This window comes from Parus major, chromosome 4 (assembly GCF_001522545.3).
Source record: "Parus major isolate Abel chromosome 4, Parus_major1.1, whole genome shotgun sequence".
Classification (NCBI taxonomy): Eukaryota; Metazoa; Chordata; class Aves; order Passeriformes; family Paridae; genus Parus; species Parus major.
In genome coordinates this window covers 26,717,675-26,729,055 of record NC_031771.1, presented here as the reverse complement: position 1 = coordinate 26,729,055, position 11,381 = coordinate 26,717,675, and the positions used below count along the sequence as shown (strand labels likewise).

Here is an 11,381-nt window from a genome sequence, read left to right as displayed (position 1 = left end):
AAGACCAAGTAGATGGCCAACGCTTGCCAGGTGGGCGTAGTCATTATATTGCCTAAAATATGAAATACAGTCAGAGCAAATATAAGATGCATATCTTGTTTTGAAGAAGGTACATTTTAAATAAATCTAAAACATCATTTTTACTGTTCTGTCTTGTTGAAGGCACTGTTAAAATATTTTAACACTTCAGAGTTGAAACAGATTAGTTATCACTCTGATCCTCCTGTTTAGTAAGTAGCCTTCATACTTCACTCTTGCCTCAGGTCTCCTTCTTCTGAATCTGAATATTATTTTGCATATTCATTTTTTACCACAGGGAGTCTCCTCTACGTGTTTCAAGTCCTGGTTACATCAAGAAGAGTCAGCACCTCACACTAAATAGTAACATTCAAGTGTAATACTTACTTCAAGCATATGACTAATCTCTATTCTGAAAATAGGGCAAAAATGAATGCATTTGTTTCAGTCCGTTCTTCATTTTATCTGCCTTTCCTACTCCAACTGTAAATGTCCTGTGAACAGGGTTACAGAACTTCCTGCAATATCCAGCTTGTCTTTACTTCCAGTAGTATATCTTCAGCTCCTCTATCCTTCTGAGGAGCTGGAAGAACAATTTCTGAAGCCTAAGAGAGGTGTTTTCCCTTTAAAACCTTTACTGTATATTGAAATATAACCTTTCTTGACAAGGATCAAAGAGCTTTTTTAAAATGGAGTTTTCCCCAACATGCCACAAAACCCAAGTACCTCAGTAGGTATCTTGCTGAGGGTGGAAAGAGTGAACAATGCCCAAAGGGGTCAATCAATGAGTTCACAAAATCATTGTGGGCTCTCTGTCAGGTAAATCAGGTTAGACTGGCTCCTTGAGAACTGCTTTCTCCCTCAGTCATCCCCCTGAGACTCCGTGCAGAAGACCTACTCTACTCTGAATCCATATTCTGATTTGTTTTACAATAGCTGACCCCGGTATACAAGTTGATACAGAAAAGTTCCACATTTCCAGTTGCATTATTTTTAGTCATAACTGCTTAAGATTATCTGAAAGGGGCAGAATTGACTGAGATGGTTTGGGCATATGGGGAGGGAAGAAAAAATTATGGATAATTTTTTCAGTCATTCCATCTCTTCCCACCTGCAGGACTAGAAACATTTTGATCCCTTGTGTTACTTTCCTTTTATCTCTGTCTGTCTCTGATGTACACCTTGGATCTTGAAGGATAAGGTTCTCTTCCCTGTCTGTAGATACCCACAGCTGAACTGGTCATACACCATGTCCTCCAAAGCCAATGGAGAGAAAGAACATCTTTTAGGAACGATTAATATTGTGTGTCTTGGATGCTCAGTGTAAGATGTGATGATTCCAAGAGAAATGATCCTATTGCCTTAAAATGGAGTATCACAGTTCAGATACTCAATATTTGTCCACATGAATCCCAAACAAAAAACTGTTGTCTGTAGTTTGACTCATCTGCTGTCCAGATAAGGCTCTTTTGCAGGGCTTTTTAGTATCCCAAGTGTAACTGGATAATGCAGTGATGTAGACTAAAGGAGTAAATCTAGGAGTAGTGTTGCTAGTTTCACTAGCAACAGATTTAGGAGGTATTTTTAAATTTGTCATCAAAATACTTACTTTTAGAGGATGAAACAATCAAGAAACCTGATCAATCAAAAGCTGTCTATAGGCAGGTTATTTATAGGTGGAAAATTGGCAGCACACAAGGGAACTGGGCAGGTGTTGCACAGGAAATTCCTAATGGTTCTCCACCTTACCAGCCTGAAACCACTCAGGGACTGCAGGACTGAACTGCATTTGGTGATTCAGAATGCTTGCTTTCCAGGTTTTTTGCTCATGTGTAATCTGAACACTCAGAGGAATCCCATTTCCACCCTCACTCACTTTCAGCCATTCTCTTCCCCTTCCAGTTCCTGTCTAATGATCCTGCTTGAGACCCTTACAAGGTCATTTCAGGCCTCTCCACACCCACTCAGAAATATTGCCCCAGTACACGATATTTTACCTTATCAAGAAATCACTTCTCGCTGTTGTACTGGGAACTAAAAAGCCACAGTAAGGAAATTAAACTGAAATGCAACTAAAAATACATAAACTTGCACAGATGCCCTTATACCATAAGGTGCTGTGATAAACCAGACATGCAAACTGTTTCTGAGTTATGGAAAAAGGGTCCAAGCCATCAGACATGCTCAAGATTATTTTCCCTGGCCCACATGAATAGAAGTATTTGAGGAAATATGCACATATTATCAAACAAAACCTTGACTGACAACAGAATGAGGTTCTATAAATGCTCACAAATGGGGAAGGTTAATGTAAGGGTTAAAATAAAGCATGCCAGTAGTGTGCAAATTGATTCTAGCTTGGGGAGCACCAACCCAAATATGGGCTGGTAAATCTGAGCAGTGCTGTGGAGCCTGCAGAGGGAGAGCCACTGTTTGGTGAAAAGGTCAAACCACAAGCAGACTGGGGAAAGCTGCTGGTCTGCACCCGGCAGTGTGTGGGCTGCCCATGTCCTAGTTCTCACCTCCAGCACTGCTCTAACAGCATGTATGCACAGCCACACATCTGCCCAGCCACACAACCACACATCCACACGGCCATGCCTCTGCCTGTTTGTGACACAGAGGATGTGCAGCAGGTCAGAGTTAGGTGAGGACGCAGCTGATGTCCCAAGGCCGTTGTTCAGTGAGCTCTTTCCTGGTCAAATTCCTGAAACCAAGGCACCCCACTTTCACGCCCAGCCTTCCCATGGCAGTAACCATCAACATCCAGGTGAGATAACATTTAAATAGGATGAAGTACATGCAAGGCACCCTCCCACAAGGAAACTGAGCAGAAATGGCACAGTCTTTGTCTCTTTTTCATTTGCGGTTTTCCTCTCTCCCATTTCTCAGAGGACATTGGTCCCATCAGCGTGTCACAGCTCTCCAGGAGAACTTTCCTTTGCTGCTTGTCTGCCATGCATCCCTGCCAGATGCCTGTGATTGCACCTTCCTGCTCTACCTCTGCTGGCAGCCAGAAATCCCTCCCCACCCCACACTCCTGCTCAGCAGCCTTGAGCACCCCAAATCCCCCATGCAGAGGAGGACTGATGGCAAAAATTAGGTTGCCTCTTCTCAGGGCCCCCTCTTTGCTTCTTGCTCTGGCATTGCAGCTCCACTGTTTTTCCCTGCATCTCCAACATTCACCTACCTGAAAACTCACATCTGCGCCAAAAAGATTCCCAGAGATGCCACCTGCAGCTTCAGTGCTTGCATGCCAGTTAGCCTATGCTGTGTTTCGTCTCTCTCTTGCTGATCATTCTTTGCTCAGCTTCCTCTCACGTTGCTGTTTTGTTTCCTCTTCGCCTCTCGACCTTGACAAAGTAAGTAGGGGAATTCCCACCTGGGTGATCTGATTGGCATAAGAACAGTAATGCTATCAGTAATTTTAAATGTGCCAACACACAAAAGTCTGGGTCTAGGGTAAGAATGTATTGTGTGAAAACTAAGGCTTCTCCTTCATCTCTCTTTGACCCTCTCTTTGTAATGACTGGCAAAATTTATTTCCTCTCTTACCTCTAGGCACACATTTCTCCTGATTTGTTTTATCAGCGCTCAGTTTTTGTTCTCGGATGATTCACTCCTCACCTACCTGGAGTTCAGCCTTGATTAAACCATGAGCTATATTTATCCAAGAGAGTTAATAGAAAAACTGCTTTGTAGCAGACTTTGGACTAGCCCTGGAGATAACATTGTTATAAGAAAACAGAACTGAAAGTGGAGTTTGCAGGCTGCACCTACAGAAATTATCTCAGGTAGATACATGTAAACACACACATACACAGGAGTGTGAATAGATACATATTTACAAAAGTCCATATACACACACATATATATATATATGTACAGGAAGATGAAGATGTATAAATTTAGCAACAGACAATGTATGCAAATTTTGCTATTTTCAAATAGCCCATCTGCCAAGGTTTCAGTATTTCACTACAAAATAATTTCATGGTTAAAATTTAATCAAGATCTAGACTCTTCTGTCCTTAAACTCCAGCAAAACAAGCAAAGGGGAACATGAAAATTGAGTTAGAGAAAACACACAACTTAATCCCCTCAGAGACAATTTCATGTTCCCATAAAAACCTCTAAAACCCAAGAAATCCAAGCACTCAGCATGGGACTAACTACCTTAATATAAACATCTACCTGCTTGTTTAGATTCCCTTTGCAATCAGTGAAGAGCAATATGTAATTCTAGAAGATACCTCACACTGAAGCAGAGAGATGAACTGCCTCTTATCCCTGTGATTTCCTTCACCGACTACAAAGGAAGATAAGTAGAGCTGTAAGAGGTGCATGGCCCAGTGATTACATAAATATGCTCTGCAAAGCAGAAGAACAAAACTAAGAACTGAGCCAGTCTACAACACCATCTACTCCATGCATTAGAAACACAGTCTCACACCCAAAAATAGAAGGCTTCACCTATTTCTGTGGGTGGGTAGAAAGGAAATGGTGGAGATCATGAAGAGACAAACAAGCATTCCCAGGAAGAAATGGACACAGGGGAATACTGATTGAAGCCCATGGCTTTTAATTTTATTTGCAAATTACAATGGCAGTGTTAGAAACTAGTTGGGATAATAGTAACAGGAGTAAAAAATACAGAAATACCTCACCCTCAGTAAAATGTATTTAAAGTCCAACAGGGTTTCCAAATATCATAGTTATTGGCAGGGGCTTTTAAAGACCAGCGTATCAAAACACTGGAAAGCCTAAAACAGGTCTTTTCCAGTTGGTAAAATTACAATTATCCCTATACACAACACAAAGCTAGTTGCAGTTACAAAGAAAAATAAGAAAGAAAATATTCCAAGCAGCAAGAAACAGTGTAATACGGCCTTTTGTGGAAATATGTAGAAATGAGGGATTTTAACTTCTATGACTTCAAGGCTCCTTTCAAGTTTTCCCAAAAGATCTGCTGCTGCTCTTCCCCAGCAGGCCACTCCAGGTAAGTCTTTGTGTTCATGATCTTCCGCAGCTTGCAGAATCTCTTGGGAATCGCTTTGCTCTGGATGGGCTCCAGGAGGACAAGAATCGCCGCGTCGTTGTTCTCGTCAAAGAGGCGGAAATGCGAGAAGTCCAGCTCGTATTTGCACCACTCGCTCTGCACAAAGTGCTCGGACAGCACAAAGAGCGTTTTGTGGCTCTTCTCAATGGAGTCGATGATGTTGTCCACAATCCACTTCCCAGGCACAAAGTCCCGCTTGTGCAGGCAGAGCCGGAAGGGAGGGCAGGCCTGCTCCAGCTCCCGCACCATGGTGTTCTCCACCCAGTCGGAGTCGTTCTCGCTGTAGGAGACAAAAGCGTCGTAGCAGACGTCCTTCGGCGGGGCGCGCTTGGGCTTCCGCTTGGCTTGCAGCCACGCCCACGTCATCCGCAGGTACCAGACCACGTGGTACTTGTAGCCGACGGCCACCAGCAGCAGGATGACCAGGAACACCAGCACGCAGATCAACGACACCACCAGGGACCTGTGGCACTCCATCAGGGACAGGTGCACAGCGCCAACCTGCGCCCCTCTCACCGCCAGCGGAGAGTCACACACGTACTTGTCCGGCCAGCCCACCAGCACCTGGCCGATCCCGGCTTCGTGCTGGATGAAGGAGAGGAACTCGCAGGAGCAGATGAAGTTGTTGTCACTGGCATCCAGCAGCTCCATTCTCCTGAACGACTCAAACTCCTCCTTGGAGAAACTGTTCAGCTTGTTTCTTCTGACGGACAAGGCCACTACATTTGGAATGGGTGCAGCACCCGGCAGCGCCTTCAGCTGGTTTCTGGTGAGGTACAGCTCTTTCAGAAGTGGGAGCTGCAGTCCAAACTCCTTCAGGTTGTTTCCACTAACATCCAAAACTTCCAGCGTTTCAGGAATGCAGCTTGTTACTTTAGGAATTTGAGTGCTGGACAGATTTAAATATTTCAGGTTTTCTGGCCATTTACACGCATCTGGAATCTCACCAAAATTATTTTGGCTAATATCAAGATTATTCAGATTGGGTAGACGAGATGTATACTTTGCAGTCTCTTCCAGAGATTTTAGAGAGTTCTGACTTAGATTTAAAGTTTGCAATGAAGGCCAGGAACCTCTACAGATTGTCTCATTTAAACGCTTATTTACAAGCAAATTATCATGAAAGTCCAGATACAGAAGTGATGAAAAATGTCTTGCAAGTTTGCATGGCACCATGAAGACATTAGAGCTTGCAATAGTGAGTCTTTTTAGATTGTTTATTTGTGACTCCATGCCTTCCAGGTCAAAAAACAAATGAAAATTCTGAATCATTATCTTTATTATTGTTATTGTTTCAACAAAACTTTCCCCACTCTTTGCAATTTCGTCAGTGTTCCATATTCCTTTCCCCTCAAGCACACAATTGATTGCCTCTAACTGTCTTAAAGAGGTGATTTCCTTCAGTAACACTATTGCTTGGCTAATCGTTTGGTCTGTGAATAAAGCTTCTTTAAGTGTAAGTTTTTGTAACCTAAAAGGACGTGTAGAATTCTGCACCAAGCTTCCTTTGTCAACAGTTAATTTGATTTCTGTCACTTCTAGCCAAGTGACAGAGTGCAGAAGGTCCCTAACAATTTCTGAGAATATATTACTATCTTTTAGGTTTATGATCATGTGATTTATCTCCTTAATTGATTTCAAACTTCCCTCCTCATACTGACTGAGATTGCTGCCGTCAATCCACAACCTGTGCAGAAACTCAATGCCCTCAAAGTTCCCTTGCCTTATCACGGAGAGCTGCGGGCTGCCCAGGTGGAGAGAGCTCAGGTTCCTCAGGCTAGAAAAGGGGGAGCTCTGCCCCAGGTCTCTGTAAGAATTGCCTTGAAGGTAGAGGTGCTGGAGTGAGAAGAGGTGCCCAAACCACACAGGGGACAAGTGAGCCAAGCTGTTATTTGATAAGTCCAAGAGCTCCAGTTTTGCCAGGGACTGGAAGGAGTCCTCATCTATGGAATTGATTTCATTGGACTGCAGCAGCAGAGCTCTCAGGTTCACAGCCTGCTGCAGGTCCTGGGATTGGATGCGCTTTATCCTGTTGTGGGCCAGGTTTAACACTGTGATTTTGGCCGTGAGCCCAGGGGGAATGAAGGCCAAGCCCATGGAGGAGCAGTTGCAAAGCTGACTGGCATCGCATGAAGGACAAGCCTGCTTCAGTGCTTGCTGTTCGGAGAGGTTTGCAGCTAAGACCATGTAGATGGCCAACGCTTGCCAGGTGTGCATAGTTCTTGATTTGTGTTTTGCTTGGAAGGACATTTTGCTGTAAGAACAGAAGGTAGGGTTGAATATTAATTTTGAACAGCAGCTGAAAACTCTTGAAATCCTGCACCATGTTACTGGTAATCTAGGATTAATTTTTTTTTTAAATGTTATCCTGTGATGTCAGTCTTCCTCTCCTACATGAGCTTCTCAACCCTGTAACCACGGTGTGTTGCTCATCCCTGGAGTACAGCCATATTGCTTGTCAAGAGCTACAAAGGACCATTCTTAGTGTCCTGGTTTTTTATATGCACATTGGCTATGGCTCTCACCTCTTTCATCTCTTACATTATGTCTCCTCTCAGCAAACAAGCTATAGCTGGATGTTTCAGCCCCAAGTAGTGGAAGATAGTTAGACCATCAATGATCTGGATGAGGGGATTGAGTGCACACCCGGTTTGCAGACAACACCAAGCTGTGTGGGAATGTTGATCTGCTGAAGGGTAAGGAGGCTCTACAGAGGGATCTGTATTGGATGGATCCATGGCCTGAGGCCAATTGTATAAGACTCAACAAAATGAAGCACCATGTGCTGCACTTGGGTCACAACAACCCCACGCAGCAACAAATGCTGGGGTCAGAGTGGCTGGAAAGCTGTCCAGCAGAAAAGGATCTGGAGGCACTGGTCAACAGCAGCTGAACATGAGACAGCTGTGCCCAGGTGGCCAAGAAGGCCAATGGCATCCTGGCCTATGTCAGCAACAGTGAGAGCAACAGGAGCAGGGCAGTGATTGTCCCCATGTACCTGGCACTGCTGAAGTCACACCTCAAATTCTGTGTTCAGTTTTGGGCCTCTCACTTTGAGAAGGACATTCATTGAGGTGCTGGAGTAGGTGCAGAGCAGGGCAACAGAGCTGGGGAAGGGTTTAGAATGAAAGTCTTAGGAGAACCAGCTGAGGGAGCTATAGTTGTTTAGCCTAAAGGAAAAAGAGGCTCAGAGGAGGACTTTATCACTCTTTACAACTCCCTGAAATGAGGCTGCAGTCAGGTGGGGGTCAGTATCTTCTCCCAGGTAAGAAGTGATAGGAAAAGAGGAAATGGCTTCAAGTTGCACCAAGGAAGTTTAGATTGGATATTAGGGAAAAAAAAAAAAAAATCACAGAAACAGCAGTCAAGCACTGGCTAGACAGGCCAAGGAAGTGGTGGAGTCACCATCCCTGGAGGTATTTAAAAGACATGCAGACATGGTGCTTAGGGACATAGTGGCAGGCTTGGCAGTATTTGGCTAATGGTTTGACTCAACAGTCTTAAGGGTCTTTTTAAACCAAAGTGATTCTGTAATTCTATGATTACAAACACTCACAGCCTTTGCAGTGTCAGCTGGCCCATTCTGTATGGCTACATGGTGGCAGGCAGAAGCCCAAACAGAGCCTGTTCCCCCCTCTCAGCCCTTCCAGTGTGCTGAGGTTTCCAACGTCACAAAATTTCCTAGAAGAGATCTGGGGGTCCCCTGCATGGAGTCTCACCAGCCTCAGTGCTTCTAAAAGCGGAGCTCCTGCCACACCCTTTTGCACACTGTGTAAGCAATTCACGTGCTTTACTGGAAAGGCAGAACAAGCTGATATGCAATGAAGTCTATCAGACTTTTCTGTAAAACAACGCCAGTAATCAACGGGAATTGGATGTTACCGCCACCCTATAAACAGTGGATGTAATTAGAATAATATTGACTTTAATGTAAAGAAGGGGCTGTGTTTCCTGACACAGGTGCCAAAGAACACTTCAAGTTTGAACCATAAACAATTCCAGATGAACAGTACCCGTAAACCCTGAATAAGCAGAGGTTAAGTACTTACTTACCTTGTGTACACACAATGCTGTGTTTCAGTCTCTTCGTGTGCTGGTCATGGCATCTGAATAGTCACCTCATACCTGCAAGCACAACAAAAGCTGGAAATTTTTGGCAGGTCTGATGAGGTGAGAGTCCAGAAGTGAGAAAATATTTCAGCCTGAAAATATTGCTCTCTTCAAACAAAACTTCACATTCCAAGTTTCCCAGTGTTCTTCAACTATGCAGCCAGTGAATCATACCAGTTTGCATCTTTTCTCCCTAGTGGTGGCTCCTCTGAGGAAACCATGGCTTCTGAAGAGTCCAGGATCGTCCAGTATTGTATGGGTCACCCTTCAAAATCACATTTCCACCAATTCTAACGTTGCTGCTGACTGGGGACACAAAAATGAGAACAGGTTGTGGTTGAACTCTTCTTTGAGAGATAAAATTTAGTGTCAGTCCCTTCTTTTTGTCAGTCAACTCCCATTGCTGGAAAGGCTGATGCAACCATTTTGCGCAAGACATTCTTTCATAATCACTTCCTCCACTATTAAGTGCAGAAATAGTTCCCAGGCAGAACTGCATTTACCTCCCTGTATTTCTACTTTTAATACTTTTTGTCTGGTAGGCACTGGGGATTGTTCACTCTGCTGAGAAACAGAACATCTCAGCACAATCAAGTTATGTAAGATCTGTAAAGTATTATCAATATATAAAGTGATACATATATTAAGTGTTGGAGTCAAATTGTTTAGTCAAGGAGAGTACTATAGAAACACTCAGCATCCTTTAGTCTCCTAGCACACTACAGTCATATGTTGCCAACAGAAAATGAGTAAGAATGGGAATTATATTCTGTCTGAAGCACAAGACACAGTCTGAAGCAAAGTTTCTCTCTGTAAACATCAAAGGCAGTTTTGAGAAAGGAGGTTTGATGGTATTCATTTTAACCTGACTGAAGTAATACAAGGTTGGTCAAATAGCCAAGTATGCTGCCTGTATAAAGGGACTACCAGCTCTGAAAGGGAAGCCCATGAAATTCAAACACTAACATTCCTACTGCAGTTACCTTTTTTTTCTGTGTTCAGAAACTGTCACATTTTGCTGCCATCTTGCACAAAGAAGTACCTGCCTAAGAGCAGACAGACAGACTGATTCCTGCCACATGTCAGAGGGCCCACACAGCATCTGTGTGATCAAGGGTGGCAAAGCCCACAGAGAGCCCAAACACACCTCATAGCAACCTTCAGTCCCACTGCACTGACATTAGCATTGCACATTAGGTTGAGAGAAAAAGAAATTGAAAGACTGAGATACCCTTGTATTTTCTGTCTGCTACAGAGGATAGTTGATAAACATAACATTGTAAAATAGAAAATATAATATAATTAATAGAATATAATTAATATATTAGATTTTAAAAATATATAATAAAAACATAGCAGCTGTGGGGCAGAGTGGAGAAGGGAAATAGTCTTTTAGTGAAAGGATGTCATCAATTTCCCCAAAGCCACCTCTTCCCTCTAGCACCTCTCAGCTGAAATGTTTCTTGCTCTTCAATAGGGAAGAATTCAGTTTTCAAAATATTAACTCTGGGTTCAATGAGACTTGCTACTGTATATTTTTGTCTTCAAAATTGTACCTCCCTGATACAATAAAAAATTTTAGTTAATTTGGGAAGAGTTTTGGGGAACAAGACCACGTGCATAACTCAGTGTGAAAGGGGCACACCCTTCTATCTGTTACAGCTTCATCACCATGCATTTGTGGAGAATTGAGATAGGTACCAGCTGGTTTTTTCAGAAGAAACCACTATCTTCTAACATCCAGGCTCAGCCAGCTCTCATCATGGATGGATCTGCACTGGGCCAAGTTTCTGGTTTCTCTCAGAAAGAGAGGACTGGTGTGACCATGCCACAGTCCACAAACTAAGCAGTCCATTTCAGCAAGCTGCTTAAAATGCCAAGAAATGTGTGTGATTGTCAGGGTTTATCACATTATTCAGATTCAGGAAGGTTTGAGGACGTAAAAATGCTCTCCACAAGCTGTTCCACACACAAAGTACCAGTCACCTGCCTCCCAGAGCATTAGCTTTCAAATTGAGCTTCAGCATGGCTCAAAACAATTTTTGAAATCAAAGATTCTGAAGTAGGAGAAAGCTGCTCTCTTTTTAGATGAGAATATTCTTCAACTGCTTTTTCTCCAGAGTAACCACATGTTTAGCCTTGAACAAAGATGCTTTCTTAATCTTGTAGGTGCTTTCTTTCCTCTTCCAAGTTT

General features: G+C 43.3%; 1 protein-coding gene across 7 annotated transcripts in view; it reads right to left on the bottom strand.

Annotated features, from left to right (window-relative positions):
• TLR2 (toll like receptor 2) overlaps window positions 1-11,381 on the bottom strand; it is a 33,347-nt gene that overhangs the window by 5,453 nt on the left and 16,513 nt on the right. For 3 of the 7 annotated variants that reach the window (XM_033513511.1, XM_015624127.3, XM_019006301.1), the window contains 2 exons: window positions 9,131-9,493; window positions 4,578-7,331 (listed from right to left, as the gene is read on the bottom strand). In XM_033513511.1, the coding sequence (XP_033369402.1) occupies window positions 4,946-7,327 (2,382 nt within the window). In that variant the 5' untranslated portion in view covers window positions 7,328-7,331; window positions 9,131-9,493 and the 3' untranslated portion in view covers window positions 4,578-4,945. Of the gene's footprint in view, window positions 1-4,577; window positions 7,332-9,130; window positions 9,494-10,170; window positions 10,471-11,381 lie in introns of those variants that run through there. The other 4 variants (XM_015624129.3, XM_019006302.2, XM_015624125.3 and 1 more) reach the window with 4 other exon arrangements.